Source organism: Sminthopsis crassicaudata, chromosome 2 (assembly GCF_048593235.1).
Source record: "Sminthopsis crassicaudata isolate SCR6 chromosome 2, ASM4859323v1, whole genome shotgun sequence".
NCBI lineage: Eukaryota > Metazoa > Chordata > Mammalia > Dasyuromorphia > Dasyuridae > Sminthopsis > Sminthopsis crassicaudata.
The window spans coordinates 627823020-627850492 of NC_133618.1; the positions used below are offsets into that span (position 1 = coordinate 627823020).

The 27473-nt window shown below is 35.3% G+C and overlaps 1 protein-coding gene across 2 annotated transcripts in view; it reads right to left on the reverse strand.

Moving 5' to 3' along the window:
- The window catches only part of GRID1 (glutamate ionotropic receptor delta type subunit 1), a 1118042-nt gene that overhangs the window by 77610 nt on the left and 1012959 nt on the right, over nucleotides 1–27473 (reverse strand). For both annotated transcript variants that reach the window (XM_074296389.1, XM_074296388.1), the window contains one exon: nucleotides 237–432. In XM_074296389.1, coding sequence (XP_074152490.1) covers nucleotides 237–432 — 196 coding nt within the window. The remainder of the gene's footprint in view (nucleotides 1–236; nucleotides 433–27473) is intronic.

A 27473-nucleotide genomic window follows, 5' to 3' on the forward strand; every position in this document is an offset into this window, starting at 1 on the left:
ACTGACATTGTGATCTGAAGGAAGCCTTTTCCTCCTTCAACCTGGTTCCAAGGTTTGTTGTAAGGATCAATTGAGATATCTTATGTAAAATACTTTTCAAACCTTAAAACAAATGCTTTTCATCATACTCATCATCATCATCATCACCATCATCATCATCATCATCATCATCATCATATACTGCTAAGTTTCTTAGACCAGGGAAATGCAAGGTATTTTGTGCTTCCCAATCTTACCTTCCTGATGCCTTCAGAAGGGTTGGAGACACAGTTATCGGCCCCATTGTTCTTGCTGATGGTCTTCCAAAGCTCAGCAAATGTGCTGTCCTGTTCCAAGGGATTGGTCCCCTTGGCTCTAAAGTATTCATATACAGCTGAGTCTCTGACTGTGCCATAAGAGATATCCATCTGTTTGGACAGATCCTGAAATGTTCTGAAAGACAGAAAAGCATCAAGACATTAGTGCTGGAAGACATGCTGCTGCAATTTCCATTGATTAATTAATCAACTTTCTACTGTATATTTAAAAAGAGACATAGACATCTAGGGAAGGGGTGAGAGGAAGGAGGGAAAAATTTGGAATACAAGGTTTTGCGAGGGTCAGTGTTGAAAAATTACCCTTGCATATGTTTTGTAAATAAAAAGCTTCAATAAAAAAGGGATAAGCATTAGGCTTAAATTAGGAAGAGTAGACACTAAGTTTAAGGAAATGATGATTTGGGAAGGACTGGTAAATGATAATACTTAGAGAAGGTTGTATAATTAACCCATAGTAATTAATCCTCTGAGTCAGAGGAAAGTTAAGGTCTAGGCTAAGATTTCACTTAGGCTTAGAGTTAGGTTTGCAAGCATCTAGTAGAATTAGGCTTAAGCTTTATAGGCAAGGTTAGGGTTTGGGTTAAAGTTCTATAGTTATGTGAAGGTTGGGGTTAGGGTTTAAGATTAGCATGAGTTAGGAGTAGAGTAAGCAGTGTAGCCAGAGGGTAAATGTAAGAATTTGGTGGGTAATCAGTTCACTTGGCTCTGAGATAAGCCCAATTAAGGTCCTGGCTGAGATTTTTATTAGGGTCAGATTTTGAGTTGGAGGTTTAAGATAAAATTTGGGCTAAAGTTTATGAGTCTATCTATATGAGATGAAGTCACACAATCCTTACTTATAGGAAACCAGGAGATATATATTTCCACTAAGTCAAAAGAACTGAGTTCTGTTTTGTCACTCTGTCTCTCATCAATAGTTTCTACTATATGGGTATTTATTCCTTGTTGTGTTTCTATCTTAAGTCCCAGAACTACATAAGGCATGGTGGAAGCCATTCAACATGCTTACAAAGGGCTGGAGGCATGTATCTATGTTTCTATGAATTCATAAAAATAATTATTGTGATAACAATATTAGACATATACAGAGTATTGTAAGGTTTCAAATTATTCTGTATAAACTTTATATATATACACACAAATACATATATACATATATATACACATATATATATATATATATATCAACTATATCTCTTTGCATCCAGCTCCATGTATCATAGATAGAAGGAAACAAAAGAGGAAATAATTGAAATGCTCTCCAATTGAAATGCAGTATTTCTTTCATTATAAGGCATCCAGGTTTGTGATGAGTGCCATAGGGTAAAGCCTATTTTTCCTCCCACCCTTGTATTTTTTAATCATGCTAATAAAAACAAACACTAGTCTTCTGATGAATGGAAAACATCAGGATGAATTACACAGTTGAGTCAAGTTCTGAAAGGCTTTAAATTGCTGCCATTTCCTCCAAAAGAAAATGTATATATAACTGCCTGCCAGCTCCAGTGGAGAGCTTTTTCATTCCTTGCATTTGGAATGATGGGTTCTACCTCCTGATTACTCTTTGGTTACTTCATTTTTATGGGTCAGAAAGGTTTCCTTGTGTCATCCAAGCAACCCAATGTTTATGGCTTTAAGGCTACTGCTTTCTTGGTATAATTCAAAATTGAAATGCTAAAGCACCACTAGCTTCTTCCACATATTTGCCTTCAGGCTTCATATCTTAGCTTCTTCCATTCCTGTTTCTCAGTCCCTAACAGCTTTCTTCTCTATATTTATGCAGAAATGTTCTTTGGAGGGGGGAAGAAATTTCTTCTCTCTACATGTCTTCAACTACAGATTAGCAAAAGCTAGTCACAGTTGTAGCAACAGACTGAACCTGGCACCTCTCTTAAATCCAGTCTCTAAGCATTCCCAGTGTGAATGCCTCCCAGATAAGACTGCCATGATGGACAAACAATATCTAATTAGGTGTTTTATCTGCATTCGTAAAATCCATATTCTGGCTTGCATCTTTTTCATATCCCTCTAAGCTACATAATTATTTGTGAATATTAAGATACCTATGTAGTATATCCTTAGGCTCATTGTTCACCTGGAACTATCCTTCTTATTCCCTTCATTCCCATCACAAATATTCATTTTTCTTTGTTTTCTATGTCTGTTTTATTAACTTCTCATTTCTAGCACCAACTTGTGCCAAAGCCCAAATTGCCATTCGTGCTATATAATTTGGTGGAAAAAAAGGTACAATTGAGATAAAACAAATTAGATAAATATGTATATGTGTACATTTATGAATATGCATATACATTCACATTAAATAAATACATTTAAAATAAATAGACAAAATTAAAACAAAAAGCACAGTTTACTATTCTTGCTTTACTTTGAATAAATGAATGAAAAATAATTCATTACATGAACCAGGTACAAATGTTGTGCTGTGTTCTAGGTAAACAAATTGAAAAGCAAGCTAATTTCTGGCCTCAGGGAGCTCACATTCTAACAGGCAGAATCAATTCATATAGGAAAAGTCTGTTGCAATTCAAATGAAAAAAATCTTGGCTGTCTGAAGAAAGCCTGTCTTCAAATTTGTATGATCCATCTGACACATGCTGTCTCCTCTTCAGAAGTCAGCCATCAACTGCATTATTTTTCAGATGGAAAAATTGAGGCCCAGAAATATTAAGTAATTTATCCAGAATGTAAGTGACTGAGGTGGGTTGAGATGAGCTGAGAAGATGAAGACTGATTCATTACTTTGCTTCCTGCATGTCTCATTATTACTTTTCTCAGGATGCCACTTCCCAAGTTTATGTGAACTTGACTAACTCCCTCCCTTTCAACTTAACACTGTAAGATTTCTCTTTTCTCCAAAGCAATTAGACCCAGCTTCATCTTTTAACATATTCTCACCTGGAAAAAAATCAATTTCCCTCTCTGAATGCACTAAAAGAAGGAGAGGAACTGACATAATTCTGCCCTTCCTTTCCATACTTTTTTTTTTCCATCCCCAATAAATCTGTATCAGTATATTGTAAATATATTTGTAACAAAATAGATAGATGGGTTTTCATCACGAGATAAATCAATGCAGAATATTTGTAAATGTATCTTTCTGTGTCAAGAAAGTAGTTACATGAGCAATGAAGATAAATATACTTGTAACAGGAAAGAAATCAATATTCAATATATGTAAAACAGGTTTCTACAACTAGTAAGATGCTGTAATTATGTCCCTTATAAATCTAAGTCATAGATTCCTATTACTTTCTCTGAAGGAGAAAAGAAAGAGGTCAAACAGCTTGAAAAACACAGGAGACTGAGGTCCAATTATCCCTACTAATGTGATTATGTTATAAAGAAAGACCACAAATATTTTTCTAATTAGTAGAATATTCTCCTTCCACCAGTATTTTTTTTTCTTTTTTTCCAAGACTCCAGAAGGAATGTTATGGTACAAATTGATAACAATGTCCATTAGAGAAACTTCATAGCCTATTTCCTAGTTTCTCTGGATGCTAAGATTAGACAGTGGGTAACAATGGAAAAAAAACACCATTTTTGGTATGAGAGGATTTACCTGTGTCACTTTGGATAAGTCATGTAACATTTTTGAGTTTCATGCTCTTCAAGAGTAAAATTTACATTTTGACCTAGATGGCTTCTGATCATTTATCATGCTAAACCAGGGATCTTAATGTTCTTCCATCAAATTCTTCCCTGCCCCTTATGCCCAAAGATTCTTTGCTTCTCATGGAAGTGGCTCCTCATCAACCTCCATTCTTCTCCCTGCTCTCTGGGAGACATGGAAAACCCTAACTGTTATAAAATCTGACAAGTGACCAAAGGGGTCAAAGGAAGGGAATGTGAATGACTGATCTTTGTTCCCATATCTTTCCTTAATTCATTTTAGTCTTGGGCTAGAAGCTGGAAAAATGATTGTGATCTACTATGTTTAAAATTTCCCCTTTCCTACAATCTTTGGAGGAGAACTTTCTCTGAAATCTAAGAAAATGCCACTGTAAATAAGGCCTTTCATGATTTTATAAATGGAGACATGGATTAAAAAGGTTACAGAAAAGCATTTTCTCAAACTCAAAAAATCCCTGAGTTTGAAGGAATCCAATAGATTGTAAACTCTTCATGAGTAGGGATTGTTTCTTTCTTTTTTTATTTTTATTTTTGGCCATCTCACTTGGCACCATGCTTAGTATATATGCTTAAAATGATACTCAAATTCAGCTTATTGAATAATTGTCAGATTTCAATGGATAAGAGTAGATAAGAGTGCTGGATCAATAGGGAGAAGAAGCAGATTCAAATCTAGGCTCCATTTAATTAAGGGCAATTCATTTAGCATAAAACCTTTCCATGCTTCCATTTCCTATTCTATAAAAATAATATTTACTAGATGATCTTGAATATCCCTTTTAGCCTATTAAGTACAAATCATAGGCTCCTTTATTAGAAAAAAATATTCAATCTGAACCTAAGTAAGAGAATCCTTTACAACATTATACACAGTCATCTGTCTTCCACTTGAAGAATTTCAGTAATAAGAAATTCACTTCCTCATGAAGCAACCCATTTTTCATGATTAACCTCCTTTCAAAATATTCGCTACCCAAAAGGAAAGCAGAGCAAGAGCTATCCAGTAGGTATATAAGAAAATTCTTTGTGGGTTTTTTTCAAGGAAGCATAAAATAAATCTACATGATTCAAATGAGGCAAACAGTTAGATTTCTCAGGAATGGACTCTCTTCTACACCTCAAAGTATTTAATTGTTGGAAATAATTTAATCTTCTCTTTTGGGAACTTCTTGAGTTTTAGGAATCTTTGGTCCAAAAGAAAGCCAAGTATGATTTAGATATTTCTCTTCAGTCCAATCTGTTCTCCACTTAAGCATGAAAATAATTTTCAGAAAGCAGAGGTCTGACCAATAAACTTCCACAGCTCCCTAGCACCTATTTACCAAGCGCTCCACTTGAGCCCTTGTACATCATTTATTCTTTGGTGACTCTGGTCTCTACCTTTTTCCTAATACAAGACACTCCATCTCCTGACTTTAGGCACTTCTACTGGCTGTGCCTAATAAATAGAGTATTCTGTTTCCTTCTCACCCCTCATAGCTGCTTAGAAGTCCCAGATCAAATTACATCCTCTATGTCTAGTGTGTCCTGTCTCTTGATAATTTCCTAGTACATATGTAAAGTAGTGTGTATGTGTGTGTGTATATGTGTGTGTGCAATTATCTCTTGCATAACACAGAAATTAGGGATGCAGTGCCCCCATGATCTAATCTTAACCCTAACCCTTTTTATTGGAGAAAAAGATTGATATTTTTTTCTTCTTTTTTTATGTGGTGTTTACCACATTATGAGATAAAATATATTGATATTATATACTACTATACATATATTCTATGCATTACTGAATTTCAAAATGTTTTCTGTTATCTGTAGCTTCCAAAAAGCTCCCCCAAAATTTCCACTTAATTTCTTATGCCAAGTTTTGAAATAGCAAAACTGCAATGGGGAAAAATTGCAGTGTGAAAGATATGTAGATAGATTGATAGATCAAGAGATGATAGATAGGTAGTTGTGTGTGTGTGTGTGTGTGTGTGTGTGTGTGTGTGTATAAAATACATATATATGTGTAGACCTATAAAGTTGTATTGTATATGTGAGAGTGTCTAATTTGTTCATGTTGAGTAGCTGTTTGCATGTTATTCCCTGCTTCCTTCAATTAAATTGTAAACTCCTTAAGGGCAAGGAGTACATTTTCCTTTTATCTGTTTTCCTTATGCATAGCACAAGATGTAGAGCATAGGAGAACTTTAATGAATGTTTGTGGATTAATTAAATGATAGAACATCAGAGCAAACTTCTGCCTTCATCTGTAATTGTAAGCCAGTCTTTCCCATCTTTGAATGAGTTTTCATAATAAAGAAACTTAGATTTCCATAATTTTAAAAGCCATAAGGTAGTATCTCTGGAACCAGGAGAAAAGCTGTTTCCCAGCACAGAATATTAGCCATGTGGTATAAAAAGAAAAAAAAAAAAAAAAAAAAAAAAAAAAAAAGGGAAGGAGGTTATTAAATTTATAGTCAGGAGACCTGGTCTTAAAGTCCAAATTTGTAATTTCTTACCTGTGTGACCTTGGTCAAGTCATATAACATTTCTAGGTCACAATTCTCTCACCTTTAAGATGAGGAAATTGGTCTCCATGATCTCTAAAGTCCCTTCTAGTTCTGGGAGCTGGTAATTCTGAAATATTTGCTGCTGAGAATCAATATAAAAACAGGATGCACCATTAACTTCTAATTTATAATGACTGAGTTTCCTAATCCATTAAAGATCTGACTAAACTGGAAATCACAGCAGCAGCACCAAGGGAGGTCGGGGAATTGCCTTCTTGTCTCTAAGGCACTGCATCATCTTCCCTATCACAAGAGAATTTTCATTTTCCTCTCTTTTCTCCCATATCACATTCCCCGTTTTGCTTACTCTTCTCTCTTCCTCCCTTTCTCTACTTTTTATTTCTCCCACTGCCATCATCATCATCAATCACCACCATCATGATCAACAATAACAAGCAATAATTGAGTGTTTAGTATGTTGTGGATACTGGGGATACAGATAAAAGCAAAACCAGTCTTTGAATCCTTGCTCAACTTCTAAATGAGGAGACATATGCAAATGAACTATGTACATAGAAGATTTATATAGTATAAATAGGAGGTGATCCTCAGGGAAATTAAAAGCAGTGGGAGGGGACTGAGGAAGGCCTCTTATACAAAGTGGAATTTGATCTAATTTTTGAAGGTAGCCAGGATGCAAAAGGAAAAACAAACAAACAAACAAACAAAGACAAACATTTCAGGGTTGAGGCATAGATAAGGAAAAGCTACAGAGTAGGGCTATTTTCTTGAGGAAGATAGGAGAAGGGCAGAATGAGTTCTAATTTGAACATGGATCAGTTTGCTATGCCTAGATAGTATCCAATTCAAAATGTCCAGGAGGAAGTTGGTGATGTGAGACTGATAAGTCAGTATAGATATGGGGCTGTGGATAAATAGATTTGAAAACCCTTCCTTCCTTACAGATAGATGGAAAAACAAAGTATAATATACATCATGGAGCATATTAAAAAAAAAAAAAAAAATATATATATATATATATATATATATATATATATATATATATATATGAAAGCTTTGGACAATATGACATAAAGCCAAAGAAAATTAATAGAAAAAATTAAATCTTCATTTTTTTCTTGTATATGCATGCACACACATTCATATACACACTTGTGCCTAATTTTACAGGTAAAGAAATTGTGACCCAAGAAATGGAAATTGATTAAGTTAAGGTCACACAGGCAATAAGTAAGTTGAAGTTAGAACCTCTGACATTAATCCACCATAAAAACAGCTTCTCTATCAGAGATGAATTAAGGGGGAAATATTAACATCTAAGACTAGCAGCCAGAAGGTGGTTGCAGGAACCCAGGCGTGAACTCATAAAAACCTGGACTAGGGTAAAGGCAATAGAAATGGAATCCTGGAAACTTTACAAAGAAAAAAAAAATTGGAATTGTTAAATATGAAATGGAAAAAAGCAGGGGGGAAGTAGGAGCGGTGATATAAATTAGAGAGTTTATATACAAAAAGGAGGGATAATATCGACGTGGGCAGCAATTAGTGAAGGCAAGAATGTATATGAGAAAATATTTACAAATATGTGCCTATCTATTTACAGATAAATATAACTAAGCACTATATGTATAAATATGAATGTAATTAAGAGTTAATGTGTGAAGCAGACTAAAAATGTTGAGAGGTTTTAAAGAATTCCCTTGAAACAATGGCATGATTATTCTGCCCTTGGGAAACTAAATATTAAAAGGTCTTTTATATCTCATTTTTCTTTTTATTTTTTAAGAGCCTTAAGATATAGGCAGAGCAAATATTATGCCTATTTTATGGATGATGAAACTGAGGTTTAGAGTATTTGAGAATTTAAGTTTTAGAGAAGGAGATAAGCTCAGCTTTTTGATATCCTAAAGTCCAGGTGGCCAGCATGTGTCAGCTGAAGATGTCCTTTGGGACAGCTGAAAATCTAATTTATTCATTGAGTCATTCAATGAATCAAGTAACTTTAACTGATAAAATCCATAGATTACTGTGCTAGCTTTGATGTAGTTATAAAGTGGGCAATGCAAAGGTCCTATGACAGAAAGCCTGCTTTCTAGGGGCTTATATATAGTCTGATTAATCTATAAATTAAAAATACAAATAATAATCCATATCTCATAAAAATGCATAGGAGAAAGACAATACAAAATTCTATGAGGTAGAAAAAGGATGGTAATTACCAATATATAAAAAACTCCACCTTGCCTCATTGTTCCTTGACGAAATATCTCTTGTTCTAAAACTATAAATGTCTAAGTCTTCTTACTACATTCTTTACCCATTCAACAAGAGTGTCTGAGCCATTTCTGTAAGGCTAAAAGACTGCCTGAAGCCACAGTGTTGTGATTCAGACAGAACTGGGTAATTTGTTCCCCATGTTTTATATCCTTTGAAGCCAAATGTTATTCATTCCATTAATTTCATCTCAAATTCCATAACTGGATTTCTTTGAGGTCAGTGAAAACCTGGGCCAAGATAGGCTGTCCATACATCAGCCTGTTTTAAGTGCAATACACCTGTTCAATATTTGATTGAATCATGCACTGGGGAGTGATTATTATTTTAAATTTAATTTAATATGAAAAATTTCAGTTGTCTTTTTTTACACTCTAATCACTTACCAGTATTGTCCTTCTAAAACCCTCCCATCCACATGTTCTCTTCTTTGAAAAAAAAGAAAGGAAAAGAAGCAAATAGGAAAACAACACCTAATAAAGTGTTCTTATATCTTACTCCTTCATACTTACTCCCAGCTGTTCCAGGAAAAAGATACTCTGTCTCTGGGCATTTTCTCTCACTGTTCCTCCATGTCCCAATGCACTTCTTCCTTTGCTACGGACCTCCATGGATTCGTTTAATTACCAATTAAAATTTCGTCTATTACTAAAAGTCTCCTACCATTCCCTCTTAATTACAATGTCTTCCCTCTGCCAATTTTCTTCTTATTTACCCTCTATATAGCTCAATTTGTAAATATTTATCCACATTCATTGGATTGTCAGTTTCTTAAGGACAAGGACTTTCTTTTAGATCTTTTTATATCTCCAACACAATCCTATGTCTGGAACATAGTAGACAATAAAGATCAAGTCATTGATTGAGATAATGGACACTGTGCTAAGCACTAGGGATGCAAAGAATGGTAAAAATATGTTCCCTATCCACTTCCTAAGGCGAATGACAACATGCAAATAACTATGCGTTTATAAGATAAATACAAAGCAGATTAAACTTAATATTAGAAAGAATAATATCAATGATATCTGAAATCATTTTGGGTACATACTAGGCTTAGTCCTTAGATCTCTTTAGCTTCCTTAGTTCATTAGCTTCCATGGGTTTATATATTAGATCTATATAAATGACTCTCAAATTGTAATGCCCAAGAAACTGAGCAAGATAGTGATTAGAGAGTATTTAATAATTTATTAAATAGGAGAGATTTATTGGGACCAAATGGATCCATGGTTTGGTCCCAGAGTTGAAAGAGACTATCATCTCAAAGAATCCAGCAGTGCATGTTGGATACAAGATTCTTTTATAGGGTAACAAGAACAATGACATAATGGGGGAGGTACCTGGATGGGGATACCTAATGGGGGGAGGCACCTAGGATGAAGATTATATAATGGAGGCAAGCATAATGGAGGGAGGTACTGGAGAGGCACCTGATAGTCTAATGATGTCTAAAATATATAAAGACCTTTATCCCATCAAACATTAAGAGGGAATGATTATAGCCTAAGGTCTAAGATATAAGACCTTTATCCTAACATTAAGAGGGAATGGTTATAATCTGAATAGGACAATTAGGGAAACTGGGTCAGGACATTAAAAGAGAACTGTAGTACAACAAAATCTCTATTTCTATCCTTAGATTCTCTCCAGAGCTCTGGTAAATAGTATATACTGACACTTGGACATTTCTATTTTTCTTTTATTTATTTTATAATTATAATTTTTTTTTCCGACAGTTCATATGTATGAGTAATTTTTTATATTATCCCTTGTATTCATTTTTCCAAATTTTCCCCTCCCTCTCTCTATTCCCTCCCCTAGATGACAGACAATCCCATACATATTAAGTGTGTTACACTATAATCAAGATACAATATATGTGTGTAAATCCAATTTTCTTTTTGCACTATAAGAATTGGATTACATAAGTAATAAGTATATAAGTATAAGTAACCTGGGTAGAAAGACAGTAGTGTAAATAGTTTACATTCAATTTCCAGTGCTTCTTTTCTGGGTGTAGCTGTTTCTGTCCATCATTGATCAATTGGAAATTATTTGGATCTTCTTTATATTGAAGATATACACTTCAATCAGAATATATCTTCATACAGTATTGTTGTTGAAGTGTATAGTGATCTCCTGGTTCTGCTCATTTCACTCAGCATCAGTTCATACAAGTCTCTCCAAACCTCTCTGTATTCATCCTGATGGTCATTTCTTACAGAGCAATAATATTCCATAACAATCATATACCATAATTCACCTAACCATTCTCCAATTGATGGGCATCTGTTCATTTTCCAGTTTCTAGCCACTATAAAAAGAGCTGCCACAAACCTTTTGGCACATACAGGTCCCTTTCCCATCTTTAGTATTTTTGGGGGATATAAGCCCAGTAGTAGCACTGCTGGATCAAAGGGTATACACAGTTTGATAACTTTTTGGGCATGGTTCCATATTACTCTCCAGAATGGCTAGACTTCTTTCACAATTCCACCAACAATGCATCAGTGTCCCAGTTTTCCCACATCCCCTCCAACATTCACCATTATCTTTTCCTGTCATATTAGTCAATCTGACAGGTGTGTAGTAGTATCTCAGAGTTGTCTTAATTTGCATTTCTCTGATCAGTAGTGATTTGGAATGCTCTTTCATATGAGTGGATATACTTTCAATTTCATCATCTGAAAATTGTCTGTTCATATCCTTTGACCATTTATCAATTGGAGAATGGTTTGATTTCTTATAAATTAGGATCAATTCTCTATATATTTTGGAAATGAGATCTTTGTCAGAACCTTTAACTATAAAAATATTTTCCCAATTTGTTACTTCCCTTCTAATCTTGTTTGCATTAGTTTTGTTTGTACACAAGCTTTTTAATTTGATGTAATCAAAATCCTCTATTTTGTGATCAATAATGATCTCTAGTTCTCCTTTGGTCATAAATTCCTTCCTCCTCCACAGGTCTGAGAGGTAGACTATCCTCTGTTACTCTAATCTATTTATGATCTCATTATTTATGCCTAAATCATGGACCCATTTTGATCTTATCTTGGTATATGGTGTTAAGTGTTGGTCCATATCTAATTTTTGCCATACTAATTTCCAGTTATCCCAACAGTCTTTTTTTCAAATAATGAATTCTTATGCCAAATGTTGGTATCTTTGGATTTGTCAAACACTAGATTGCTATAGTTGTACATTATTTTGTCCTGTGTATCTAATCTGTTCCACTGATCGACTAGCAATATTTATTAGCCAATACCAAATGGTTTTGGTGACTGCTGCTTTATAATGTAGCTTTAGATCAGGTACAGATAGACCACCTTCATCTGACTTTTTTTTTTTTTTCATTAATTCCCTTAAAATTCTCGACCTTTTATTCTTCCATATGAATTTTGTTGTTATTTTTTTCTAGGTCATTAAAATAGTTTCTTGGGAGTCTGATTGAGATAGCACTAAATAAATAGATTAGTTTGGGGAGTATTGTCATCTTTATTATATTCCCTTGGCCTATCCAAGAATAATTAATGTCTTTTCAATTATTTAAATCTGACTTTATTTTTGTGGCAAGTGTTTTGTAATTTTGCTCATATAATTCTTGACTTTTCTTTGGTAGACGGATTCCCAAATATTTTATAGTCTTGACAGTTGTTTTGAATGGAATTTCTCTTTGTATCACTTGCTGTTGCATTTTGTTGGTGATGTATAAAAATGCTGAGGATTTATGTGGATTTATTTTGTATCCAGCAACTTTGCTAAAGTTATTTCTAATAACTTTTTTATTAGAATCTCTGGGGTTCTCTAAGTATACCATCATATCATCTGCAAGGAGTAACAGTTTGATTTCCTCATTACCTACTCTTATTCCTTTAATCTCTTGACTCTTATTGCTGAAGCTAGCATTTTTAATGCAATATTGAATAGTAATGGTGATAGTGGGCAACCTTGTTTCACTCCTGATCTTAGTGGGAAAGGTTCCAGTTTATTTCCATTACATATTATGCTTACTGACGGTCTTAAATATATGCTCCTAATTATTTTAAGGAATAGTCGATTTATTCCTATACTCTCAAGCATTTTTAGTAGGAATGGATGTTGGATTTTATCAAATGCTTTTTCTGCATCTATTGAGATGATCATATGGTTTTTGTTAATTTGATTATTAATATGGTCAATTATACTAATAGTTTTCCTAATATTAAACCAGCCCTGCATTCCTGGTATAAATCCTACTTGATCATAGTGTATTATCCTGGGGATGATTTTCTGAAGTCTTCTTGCTAATATCTTATTTAAGATTTTAGCATCAATATTCATTAAGGAAATTGGTCTATAATTTTCTTTCTCAGTTTTTGATCTACCTGGTTTAGGTATCAGTACCATGTCTGTGTCATAAAAGGAATTTGGTAGAACTCCTTCATCCCCTATTTTTTCAAATAGTTTATATAACATTGGGGCTAATTGTTCTTTAAATGTTTGGTAGAATTCACATGTAAATCCATCTGGTCCTAGGGATTTTTTCCTGGGGAGTTGATTAATAGCTTGTTCTATTTCTTTTTCTAAAATGGGATGATTTAAGCAGTTTACCTCCTCCTCTGTTAATCTAGGAAGCCTATATTTTTGGAGGAAGTCATCCATTTCACTTAAGTTATCAAGTTTATTGGCATAAAGTTGGCCAAAGTAACTCCTTATTATTTCTCTAATTTCCTCTTCATTGGTGGGAAGATCCCCCTTTTCATTTTTAAGACTAACAATTTGATTTTCTTCTTTCCTTTTTCTAATCAGATTTACCAAAGGTTTATCTATTTTATTGGCTTTTTCATAAAACCAACTCTTAGTTTTATTTATTAATTCAATAGTTTTTTTTTTTGTTTTGTTTTGTTTTTTTTACTTTCAATATTATTGATTCCTCCTTTTAATTTTAGTATTTCAAGTTTAGTTTTTGGTTGCGGGTTTTTAATTTGGTCTTTTTCTAGCTTTTTAAATTGCAGGCCCAATTCATTGATCTTCTCTTTCTTATTCAAGTAAGCCTCTAATTCCCCCTTATTACTGCTTTGGCTGCATCCCACAAATTTTGGTATGTCTCATTGTTGTCATTATCTTGGGTGAAATTATTAATTGTTTCTTTAATTTGCTGTTTCATCCAGTCATTCTTTAAGATGAGATTATTTAGTTTCCAATTACTTTTTGGTCTATTTACCCCTAACTTCTTGTTGAATGTATCTCTTTATTGCATTGTGCTCTGACAAGAAAGCATTTACTATTTCTGCTTCCTGCATTTAATTTTGAGATCTTTATGTCCCAATATATGGTCAATTTTTGTATAGGTTCCATGAGCTGCTGAGAAGAAAGTATACTCCTTTCTATCACCATTCAGTTTTCTCCAAAGATCTATCATACCTAGTTTTTCTAATGTTCTATTTACCTCTTTCATTTCTTTCTTATTTGTTTTGTGATTTGATTTATCTAATTCTGAGAATGCAAGGTTGAGATCTCCCATATTATAGTTTTGCTATCTATTTCTTCTTGCAACTCTCTTAACTTTTCCTTTAGGAAATTAGATGCTATACCACTGGTGCATATATGTTTAGTAGTGATATGGCTTCATTGTCTGTGCTACCTTTTAGCAGGATATAGTTTCCTTCCTTATCTCTTTTAATTAGATCAATTTCTGCTTTTGCTTGATCTGAGATAAGGATGGCTACCCCTGCTTTTTTGTCTTTACCTAAAGCATAATAGATTCTGCTCCAGCTTTTTACCTTTACTCTGTTTGTATTCTCCCTGTTTTAAATGTGTTTTCTGTAAATAACATATTGTACGGTTCTGATTTTTGATCCAGTCTGCTATCCACCTCCATTTAATGGGAGAGTTCATCCCATTCACATTTACAGTTAAAATTACTAATTCTGTATTTACTGCCATCATATTATCCCCAGATTATGCTTTTTCCCCCTTATCCTCCCTGAGCCCCTTCCCTAGTATTGAATTTATGGACCCCACTTGTTACACGCAGCCCTCCCTTTTTAGGATTCCTCCCCCCTCCTTTTAAGTCCCTTCCCCTTTCTTGAACCCTTCCTCTTTTCCTTTTCCCTTTTCTTCTCCCCCCTTATATTGAGGTGAGAGAGAATTCTCTGAAAAACAAATATGTCAATTATTTATTCTTTGAGCCTACTCTGATGAGAGTAAGATTCACACAATGTTTCTCTCCCTCTCTAAATTCCCTCAGATGTGGTAAATTTTCTATGCTTCTTCCTGGGATGTAGTTTCTCTCTTTTTATATCTTCTTTCCCATTTTCTGAGACTATCCTCTTCCCTTTACTACTTCCCTTTTTTATGTTATATCAGTAAAATCAAATTATCCATGTGGACTTTATATCAACAACAGAGATACAGTTCTCAAGAGTTCTTTTTACCTTTGTCTGCTTCTCTTGAGTCTTGTGGATGTAGATCAAATTTTTTGTTTAAGTCTGTTTTTTTTTTTTTTTTTTCTTAGAAACAAATGGAATTCCTCTGTTTCATTAAATGCCCATATTCTTCCATGGAAGAAAATGCTTAACTTAGCTGGTTAGTTTATTTTTGGTTGCAATCCTAGTTCTTTTGCCTTTCAGAATATCAGGTTCCAGGCCCTTTGATCCTTTAATGTGGAGGCAGCCAGATCTTGAGTGACCCTTATTGTGGCACGTTTGATATTTGAATTGTTTTTTCCTAGCTGCGGCAATATTTTTTCCTTAGTTTGGTAGTTCTGCAGCTTAGTCACAATGTTCCATGGAGTTCTTTTTTTTAGGGTCTTTTTCAGAAGATGTTCTTTCAATGCCTATTTTTCCTTCTGTTTCTATTATCTCTGGACAGTTCTCTTTGATGATTTCCTGTAAAATAGAATCTAGGCTCTTTTGTTTCATCATAGTTTTTAGGAAGTCCAATGATTCTCAGATTATCTCTCCCAGATCTATTTTCCAGGTCTATAGATTTTCCCAGTAAATATTTGACATTATTCTCCAGGTTTTCTTTTTTCTTTTCTTTTCTTTTTTTTTTTTTTTTTTTTTTTTGTTTTGTTTTGTTTTGTTTTGTTTTGCTTGACAGATTCTTGGTTTCTCAATGAATCTTTCATTTCTATTTGTTCAGTTCTGATTTTTTATGAGTTATTTTCTTCATTCACATTTTTAGATCTTTTTGTATATGTCCAATTGAGTTTTTAAATGAATTATTTTGCTCTTTTGAATTTTTTTCCATTTCACTATTTTTGTTTTGGTGAGTTATTTTCTTTTTCCAATTCACAAATCATATTTTCTTGGGAATTTTTTTTTCTTTTCCAATTCAGAAATCTTACTTTCCTGTGATTTTTTAACCCTTTCTAATTTACAAATTTTATTTCCCTGCACCTCCTGTGAATTCTTTATTTTCTCCAATTCAGATTTCAGGACGTTGTTATTCTCTATCATAGCTTCTCTTTCCTTTCCCCAATTTTCTTCAAACTCTCTTAACTTTTTAATTGTCTCTTCTAGGAAAGAGTTATGTGATGGGGGGCAGGTATCATTCCCCTTTAGGGTGTTATCTGCAGACTCTCTGCTGTTAGCCTCCTTGGGATTGGATACGTGTTCTTTCTCTGTATAGAAGGTGTCAATTGTTCTCTTCAGTTTCTTACTCATTGTTAAAACTCAGTGGGGGTCTGCCCTTGGGTAGGAAATTTACTAGCTTCCTCTCAGACCAGGGATAGGATGTAGAAATCCTGTGACTGGGCTAAGAGAGAGCTCTGGGAGAGAGTTCCCCTCCCCTTTCCCTGGAAATGACTCAGAGGTGGTTAGAACGGTTGGAAGGAATACCCAGCAAAGGACCGGGCTGTGTGGCCTAGAGACTGCCCTGAGGCTAGTGGCTAAACAGTAAAAGCATCACAAACTCCAGCCAAAGCCTCTTTGGGGCCGTGGATATTAGCAGCTGATGTGAAAAGCCCCTGTGCTCAAACAGGAAGTCTCTGCCTGGAAAGCACAGTTGCTGTTGCAGTGGTTCCACTGCTGTGGGAGTTTTGCTGCTACTGGAGTTTTGCTACTCTGAGAATTCCACTGCCTCAGGCTAAGCCCCGCACTATGTGGATTAGAGGCTGCCTCAGGCTGTGTCCCCCACTGTTCAGGTTTTTAACTGCCCCAAGGAAAAGCCCGGACAGCAAAAGGCAGCTGCACAGCCGTGCCAATATCAGTGGTAGGTCACTTCCGGTTTGGGGTGGTTATATTTTCTGGCTTTATATTTTAAAGTGGCTTGATTTCTCTTCTGATCTGCTGTTTTATAAGCAGAATAGAGCTATCAGCCTATGCCAGATTCCTCTATCTCAGTGGCTTCTCTGATCCCAGAGTTCTCCCCAGCCCATTTGGCACAGTGTACTAGCCCCTAGTCCAACCCTGTCTGTGCTGGTCTTTTTTTTCATCCCCTGGGAACCGACTTTTTCTGTCAAAATTCCAGATTCTCTTCAACTGGTAAGTTGTGCTTCTAATCCTTGTGGTTTTTATCAGTCCAGCGTTATTTTTGAGGCTGATTTAACTAGTTGGTATTGAGGGAAGAATGAAGCTTGGAAATTCGTGTGTATCTTCTCTGCCATCTTGGCTCTGCCTCCTTGGTCATCTCTAAACAGCTGTGTCTTACAAGATCTGTCAAACTAAATATGTCCAAAACAGAATTTTTATGCCCCCCCTCCCCAAACCTACTCTGCTTCTGAATACTACTGATGAAGGCTACATCATTTTTTTTAAATCACCCATTTAAAAAACCTTGTTGTTACCTTCAAGTCCTAATTCCCTTAACTTCACATATATAATCCTTAGCAAATTTATCTCTTCTTTTTAAAAATCTCCATATACCTTAGTTGAAGATTTTGTTTCCTCTCATCTAGACTACAGGCAGTTCCCTGCCTCATGTCTTTCTCCATTGCAATATTTTCTCTACATTGTACTATAGTAATTGTCATAGAATGAAGGTATGATTATAGCATTTCCTTAATCAATAATAACCAATGGATCTATATTTCCTTTAGGATTCAATAAAATGGTGTCATTTTGGTTTCTAAACTCTTCAAAAACTAGGTTTGACCTGCCATTCCAGGTTTACTAAACACAAGTCCCAATTCCACAATTTATGATTCATCCAAACTGCTAGTACATTACACTTCACTTCCAGAAATGGCAAATCACTTTATTATCTTTGCCAAAAAAAAAACCCCAAAAATCAAAAATAACAAATGGAGTCACCAAGAGTCAGATTTGACTGAAAAACAACTTAACAATAAGAGCACCTACTTAAAGAGTTGTGAGGATCAAATGATATGTTATCTGTAAACTACTTAGTTCAATTCTTTGCACATAGCAGGTGCTTAATAAACATTTTTCTCTTATCTTCTTACCTATGCATTAGAGTACCAAATATTTTTATATAAATACAATATACATATACATATATGCCTTTTGTGGGTATGAATTGTTTTACTTTTTGTAATTATTTCTCCAAATCCTGGCACATAGTCGGTACTCAAAATATGTGATTACTTGGTATATTACTATCTATTTTTCTGAATCCACTTTGGATGAGTTCATACAAGTCTTCCTTAAATTCTTCCTATTAATTGTTGCTAATAGTAGAGAAATAGTATATTATTTCCAACCACAAAATAATGGAAATGGAGGCTGAGAAATTATAAAGGTAAAACTTGACCCCTAATAACTTCTTTACAGAAGTGGGAATCTACAGGTAAATAATACCACAGTCTTTTTCAATATATTAATTGATTTGATTAGCTTTGTGTTTTTCTTTCCCTTTTTAATAAGAGTTGACTTTGGAGAGATATAAGGGGAAAGAACACAGGGTGAAATATAAATAATACAAAAACAAAACTTACAAATAAAATTGGTTTAAAAACATTTTTTTTTTCACTACCCCAATATATTCAGCTACTCTCCATCTGATGGGCATCCTCTCTGCTGCTTTTTTTTTTTTCTATCACATAATTATTATAAATATTTTGGTATATATGAGACCTTTATATATCTTAGGGATATAGGTCCAACAGTGGGATTACTAGGCCAAAGTTATTATATATCTAGTAATTTTTCTTCCATAATTCCCAATTATTTTCCAAAATGGTCAAACCAATGTACAGTCCCACCAGTAATGGATTAGTGTTCCTCTCTTTCCAAGAATGGCACATGTTTAACATATATTGGATTACTTGCCATCTAGGGGAGTGGGTGAGAGGAAAGGGGAGAAAATTTGGAGCATGAGGTTTTGCAACGGTGAATGTTGAAAAATTATCCATGCATATGTTTTGAAAATGAAAAGATTTAATAAAAAAAAATTTAAAAAAAATAAGCTGATACTGCTTAGTTCTTCCTATCCCTTCAAGTTACTTTTTGAGAAATCCAAACAGTGTTTTCCTTGAAAATTCAAATTTCATTTCATTATGCCTGCTGGAGCCCACAACAACTGTAGGGTAGGTTTTACAAAGCACAAACATCTAATAATTAAAATCCAGTCACTCTAAATACCCAAACCTTTGTCAACAGAGAGCTCTGTTAGATTTGCCACCCAGGAAATAGGAGCCAATGAAGGAGCTTGTCTCAAGTCACCCAGCATGTCCCAAAGCACAAACACCCAAATGAAACAAAGTGAATTAGCTTCCCTTCAAATGTAGTTGAACAAATAGCTGTGTTGTCCTCTGACTTCTTGGAAGTGTACAGCTTCCCCTCCATGGGGTTCTGGGATGAAAGGCCAGAACCAAAAAACAAAACCCCATCCATAGATAAGTCTATTTTTTATAGCTGGAAAACAGAAGCTTTCAATAGTCCCAGAGATGGACAACTCCAAAGAAGTAACTACCTGCCTAGTTAATGAAAAATCAGGATTTCATGGCAATGTTCAAAAGCATGTTTTATTTAAAGACAGGCCTGGCTGCTTCTGCTGGCTCCCTGATCCTTTGTTATTTATTACTGAGAGTGTTTACAAGAAAATGAGGTCTCTGCTGAAATGTTCATCCCCCTGCTGCTTAATACCCAACTCCAGTCATTTTCCATTAGCAATCATGGAGTTAGGAAGAGGTTGGTTTCCCCCATTCCTTAAAGACTGGACAGAAACTCCCATTGAGATCTGAGAAATTTGCATGCATCCATCCTTCCATTTTCCCTTCTTGCCTTTCTCCTCCTTCTCTAATACTCTCTGAGTTTTAGCAAAGTGGAGAGGGCAAAGCTAAAAAGTTCTTCTTGCCTTAGGTGGTTTTCAAAAACAGCCTTCCTTGGTTATCATGCAAATCCAAACACAGATAATATCTGAAGATAGAAGGGGAGGAAATTAGAGCATCCTGAAAGGAGAGAGGGAGGAAGGGAGGAAGAAAGAATATCCAGAATTTTAATGGGTTGCTTTTTGTAATAGTGAACCACTTGACACTTTAAAAGATAATCTCAATGGATTATTGAAGAGTTTGTGTAAGGATAATGAAAAGGGGTGGACAGTGGTTGACATGAAATGATTTTTAACATTCTTGCCTTCCAATTAATCAATCAATATTTATCAGGTATCTATTATGTATCAGATACACTAGGGAGCTCTGCTATTTCACTTCTGAGATTCAATGTTCTGTATGTTATCTCTCCTGCCTCAAGTCTTTCCTCTCACACACACACACACACACACACACACACACACACACACACACACACACACCCTACCTTGTTATTAGTACTCTATACTTCTTTGGGGTGGATGGATAGCTAATAGTGCTATTTTCCCAAATGTTTTGTGTAAACTTGATATCAACTTATCTTTGTACCTGTTGTATTTCATCCTCAACCTGTTAAGATCCTTGAGGGAATTCCATTAAGCATTTGTATCATTAGCACTTAGATTTAAGTATTCAAGTATTTAACAAATGCTTATTTAATAACAATCATAATAACTAGTATCTATATGGTGCTTTAACATTTTTAAAGCACTTTATAAATGTATACAATTTGATCTTTGTGACAACCTTGGAAAGTAGGTGTTATTAATATCTCCATTCTACAAATGAGAAAACTGAGACAGAGATTAAGTGTTTAATCACACCATTAAAGTATCTGAGATCAAATTTGAACTCAGGCTTTCCTCACTCCAGGTTCTGTGATATGTTCATTGCATTATAACTTGAATCTAAAATAACTGGGTAGAATTAGAAGCTTCCTAAGATTTTCTTCTAGCTCTCTCTCTGTCTCTGTCCCTATCTTTGTCTCTGTCTGTCTTTCTATCTCTCTGTCTCTGTCTTTGTCTATGTGTGTCTCTGTTTTTCTCTCAGTGTCTCTCTCTCGGCATCTCATTCCCTCCATGCCCAGTCTCTCTCTATTCTGTCCTGTTTTTTTTTATTCTCTTCCTCTCTTTCTCCCTTCTCTTTCTGCCTCCATCTTTTTCTCTCTGTCTATCTCTCTTCTGTCAAATTTAATATCCAACTTAGCCCTTTATCCTAAAGTCTGGCCTGAACCTTGTTTTAATCTCATGCAGCACATTTCATTTCTTCTTTCTAATGCATTTAGCATTTATTATTGCACTATACAGTTAGCTGTCTTTACATATTATATGAGAGAGTTACATAGCCTTTATAGAAGATATAGGCATTGATGATTGCCTGCTTGGGAGACATTTCCATCATAAATCTTACTCCTGCCTTCTTAAGATCCTCTTCTGTACAAGGTTTGATCACTACTCAACTGATTCAATTTAATTTAATTCTATTCCAATAAACCAATTTATGTTAAAGTACCTACTTTGTGGAAGATTGTGCTTTAAGATCTGAAGTTATAAATGCAAAAAAAAAAAAAAAATGTTGGCCCCTGACTTCAAAGACCTTATAAATTTACTCATGGAGGATACAAATAAGACCTAAACAGTTAATTATCATGTAAAGTAATATGATGGAAGTACTAAAAACTTAATGGGTAAGAAAATTCACTTGAACTGAGTTTGGAAAGAATTACAAATGATAGAGGTAAGAATGGAGTGCATTCCTGGGATGGTGACTTGCCTACCCAGTATGCAGAGAGACATAATCAATTGGATTGAATGCTCTAAAAGGACTATGGCCTATGTAAGGTCTTAATGTTATTCAAATTAGGATCTCTTCAATGACCTTCATCAGAGTAGTCCTTAGTAAAATTTAGGGATAGCTCTCCTTCCAACTTGGGAAGAAAGAATGAAAGAGCAGATAATTTTGCTGAAAAATTTTGAAGAGTAGGGCCCAGAAGCTGAAAAACTTTCCAGCAAATAAACTCATTGTTCTTGAAAATGAATAAGACCCTTTAATCATTTAATAAACATTTAATAAAAAGAAAATAGCTATTATAATATAGTATTTTTTACATTGCATCATTTGATCTTTGCAACTATCTTGTCAGTTAAATTTTACCAATGAGGAAGCTGAGGTTAATATAAGTTAAGTGACTTGCCCAGGGTCACATAGCTAATAAGTTTTTGTGCAATGATTTGACCTCAGATCTTCAGATACATATTCTGTGTACTTTTCTCATTTATTTAGTAAGTTCTTATTATAAAGGTACACACTCCTTTGATAACTAGGAAAGTAAAAACAAAAACAAAAACAACATAAACATAACCCTTTGTCTAAAGAGCTAATAAATAAATAAATAAAGAGGAGACAACATGCACATTAATCAGGCAATACAGCACATAAGAAGTGAATAGGAGTTCACATTTGAAGGCAATTAGGAATCCAGGAAAGGCCACCTGTGGATGGTAAGATTTAAGATGGTTTTTAAAGGAAGCCAGAGATTCCAAGAGGTAGAATGTAGGAGAGCAAACTTCCCAGGCAAAAGAGACAGTCAGTACCAAGATACCCAGACAGGGAGTCATATGTCCTATGTGAAGATCAGCAGGTAGATCAATCTAGCCAAGATCTAAGAAGACTCTATAATGAGAAAAAAGTAAAGTTGTGAAGGAATTTAAATATTAAATAAAACACTTTCTATTTAGTTCTGGAGAGTAAGAACTACTGACATTTATTGAATTGAAGCAGGATAGGGGATGGTAATGAAATGACTGGCTGAATGGACGATGGATTAGACGCTTAAAGCAGGTAAAACAATTAGGAAATTACTGCAATAGTCCATGAAAGAGGTGACAAGAACCAGAACTAGGTGATGATATAAAGTGACATATAGGAGAGATTTTTTTTTTGGAGAAAGGAAGTCTAAGTTTGGCAGCTGACTAGATATGAATGAAGAGATGAAAATGACAATGAAGCTGTAAATCTAGTTGAAAAAAAGGATGATGGTAGCCCCAAAAGGGTCAGGAGGACTTGGATTCAAATGTAAAAAGACATGTTTTAGCTGTGTGACGGTAAGTTACTTCACTTATTTGCCTCAATTTTCTCATTTATAAAATGAGCTGCAGAAGGAAATGGTAAAGGACTCCATTATCTTTGCCAAGAAAAAACATTGGGGGGTCACTAAGAGTAAGATACAAGTAATCAACTAAACAACAACAGTAGCCTAAATGGTGATAAAGAATTTGAAGAGGATGAGTTTAGGGGAAACGTTAATTAATCCTGTTTTAGACATGTTGAATTTGATATGCCTATGGGAACTTAGCACTTCTGCTCATCTTTCCTCAAGCTTAAGGGTTAATGCACCAGTGAAAGCAAGGGATTTTAATTCTTACAATATTAATTAAAGTGAAAAGTGCAGATGGTGTTTAATAACAGTCCAGTCCCAGAAGGTTCCATTCTCTTTACCTAAATCAAACATATCATAAAGTTGGCACGAGCATCACTGAGTCTGGACCGATCACATCTGGCGGGGGCTCATCCTCAGGCTTAGTATCAATGTAACAAACTACCACTATTACTTATGCAGATGTGGTTTAAAATGGATTTGCTGGCCTAATTTTCACCCATTCCCCTGCTTCCAGTAGCCCTCCCCCTTAACAAAGAGATTATTAATGGATTGCCAAAGTTAGCAATAGAGACCATGAAGAAAAACTGGCTCACAGAAATACGTCCCTCCCTTCTGAGCTTTAAACGCCTGCCACCCTGCAACCCAATTTTGTCACCAAGCACACAGGACTGTGTTAATTAAAGCGACACCAAGGACAGGAGATTCTGAGATTTCTGGCTGATGGCTGGAAACATATAAATATGCATCTCCCTGCTGTCTCCAATGGAGGAGAAACATTGCCAGGATAAATCAGCATAATACAACCATGGGAAATGGATGAGGAATTTCTAAGGCTCAGCTCCTGGACCAAAACATTTCCTTCCTTCCTTCCCATGTTTCTCAAAGCAGGTCAGGGAAACTCTCAGCTGTTGTGTATTTACATCTTATTCAAAAATGACAAAACTATAACTTTATGAAAAGTGTCTATGTTCTGATGGGCAAACCCTGAGGAGATGAGAAATGGAGCATCTCAGATGTGTATGTGTTAGTATGTGGTGTGTGTGTGTGTGTGTGTGTGTGTGTGTGTGTGTTGTGTGCATATCTACAATACTTTCCTGGCTTGGGAGAAACTTACTGTTGCAAAATTGTGGAAGGATGTGTTCCTCTGCATTGCCCTTCTTGTTAACTAAGCTTGTATGCTGCACTGCAGTGTTTCCCCAGAATCTTGGCAGTAGAAGTAACTCCTGAAGCCTTATCATGCAACTTATATAGGCAGATTAACCTCTTTGAACAGGACTACCATAAGTGGGCATTCATTCTTTTTCTTGATTAAGGAAACCCATAACTGCCTGAGGCACATCATCCTACTTTTGTTAGCTTTAATTATGAAGAAATTCACACACACACACACACACACACACACACACACACACACACTCCTGTGTTGGGGGGAAATTTGCTTTTTTTGACTCCCTCCTGTTCCCTATTCTTCCCAGCTCTGGAATCAAGCTGAAATAGTCTAATGACTCTTCCTGACAGTCCCTCACACACTTGAGGATAGCTATAAATTTCCAATTAAGTCTTTCTTTGTCTCTACCAAATTCCTCTACAATTAATTTCCTCAAAGAAAATTCCTCATTTTCTTCAAAAGATGTTTATAGGACATGGTCTCCATTTCCTTCATCATGCTTGTTATTGTCTTCTGGCCCTGGACCAGATTTTCAGTGACCTTTCTCAAATACTAAACCTGCAAGTAATAAACCAGATTTGGTCTTATCAGGGCAGTAGACCTGTAGATTATTTCCTCCCTTCCTCAATCTCCCTCAATGTACTTATTAATGCAGCTCAATTAACAACTATGTGTGTTTATTTATTTTTGGCTGCCATATTGCCCAGTTGCCTCATCCTGTTATTCCTATTTTTCCTTTCCCTCTCTTCAACCAAAATTTTAAAATCTTATCTTAAATCATTAATTTTCTCCTAAAGTTCAAACTATGAACAGGGAAATCCAGCATTTACTTCCATTATACCCACAAGTTAGGTATACTATAAAAGAAACCAGGTAGCATCATAGAAAGAATGCTTGTCAGAGTCATAAAGAGAAGTGGAAAAGAAGGAAGATAACAAAGGGTCAGGGAGAGGGAAGGGAAAGGAAGGGAAGGGAAGAAAGTGGAAGTAAAGAAAAGGAAAAGTGAAGGGGAGGGGAAGCAAAGGAAAGGGAGCACATGGAAAAAGAGGGGAGAGGAGGGAAGGGGAGGGGATGGAAGGAATAAGCTTTTATTAAATGTATGCTATACATACACTGTGCTAAGTGCTTTATAAATATAATCTCATTTGATCACCATAACAAGCTTCTGAGCTTGCTCATTAGCATGCTCATTTTATAATTGAAGAAACAGACAAATAGAGGTTAAGAATCTTACTCAAATACCTAGTAAATCTCTGATGTTGAATCTGAAATCCAGTCTTTCTGACTCTCAATTTAGTGCTTCATCCACTATGCAGCTAAGCTTGGGTTCCTATCTTGATTACTACTTTTTAGCCATACACTTTGAATAGCACATGTACTATTTCAGAGGCCCATAACCCTAGAATCAGGAAGGAACTCAAACACCATCTAGTCTAATTGTTTTATGAATTCTTATTTTTCAGTGAAGAAATTGAGGCTAAGGGACTTGCCTAAGGTTGACTAAGTAACAAGAGCCAGAGTTTAGATTTGAATCCAAGTTCCCCTGACTCCAAAGTAAGCTTACAGTACTCAGACTCAGTTTTCTCATCTATAAAGCTGGGCTAAAATAGTAAGGATCAAATGAAGTAAGGTAACTAAAATGCCTGATGGGTGTGAAGTATCATGCAAATGTCAGTTGCTACCATTTGAAAACTTGGATGGATTATTGTTTTCTTCTCAGTTGAAGCTCACTCTCTATAGTGCTATATTGACTTAAGGGCTCAGTAGGAGTACCAGTCTTCGGTATTATCAGCTGGTTGGGAATGGAAGCCAGAATGGATCTACTTCAGCCAAAATAGCCCCAGTTCTTTAATTCTTAAGTCTGACATATTTGAATTCCACTCTTCAACAAGACTCTAAGTGTAGCTGGGTGAATTTTTGATCCTCAGAATCTATCATGGGGAATGGTTGCCACTTCTCACACAGCTTTCCATCTGGTGTTTCTATCTGGGCTCTGTTTACTTTGGTTTCTCAGAAAGTAGAGGTCATTGCTATTCTAATCCTTTAGCACAGGAAAGAGAATGTTCCATCTCAAGACACAGGATTTGGATTCAAATCCGTCTCTGTCATTTAGCTACTTGGCCTTAAGTAGATCATTTAATATGAGCCTCAGTTTCCCCATTTGTAAAATTAGAGGGTTGACTCAATATGGTCCCTTTGTACTACCCTATGACTTGTGATGATTCATTGAACATTCTAATGAATAGCGACAGCTAGTATAGCAGCTGGCTTGGCACCTCATACTGGGTCTTTGAGAAGGAAGGTGTTACTGCTAAGTGGTGCTCTCTTGTTCTATTCATTTAGTTTGACAGTGCTTTCACAAAAGAAATGCCATTTGAGCTGAATCTTGAAGGATAGGTAGGATTTTTGTGGGTAGTAATGAAAGGAGAACATCATGGGTAAAGAGAGGTGGGGGTGGAGCAGAGAGCGGTGACTAATCCAACTAGAGAAAAGGAGTACTTGAAAAATTTAGCTGTAGAGTGGGTTTTCACTCAGAGGAAAGGAGGTAGACTATGAGGGAGAAGAATATGGGGAAATGTAATGAAAAGTGATGAAATAATGAAGAAATAACACAATGCAGAGAAGGAGAGAGGGGAAACATATTGGGACTTAGGTTCCTCTCCATCCGCCCAAATGCATGATGAAGACCTTGTGTCCATTCCAAGTTTTCCTCTCTTTGAGGATTATTCCACTCTCCAACTGGTACATGGGTCTAGTTCTCCTTTGGATAAAGTCTTTCCCCAAAGATGCTCAGTTTACAGGGTATTAGGTAGCATTTGCAAACAATCAACAAGGTAAAAACAATATATAACATTTAGATAGCAAGAACAATTAGTTTAAATGAGAAGTTAGAGTCCTCCTTAGGGACTCAGAACCCAGAAAATGGTTTCCCTAATTTTTCTTCTCCATTAAGAACATTAAGAGTTGGAGTTAAGCATAGTGATAACCCTGGTTACAAAAATGCCTTTATATCACTTCTTTCTGTCCATTATGTACCTGACTTGCAAAATACAAATATCCTTAGAATGATGTTGATTTTTTTTTTCTTCTTGTTCTTATTAGCTGGTAAGTGTTTGAGGTCAAATTT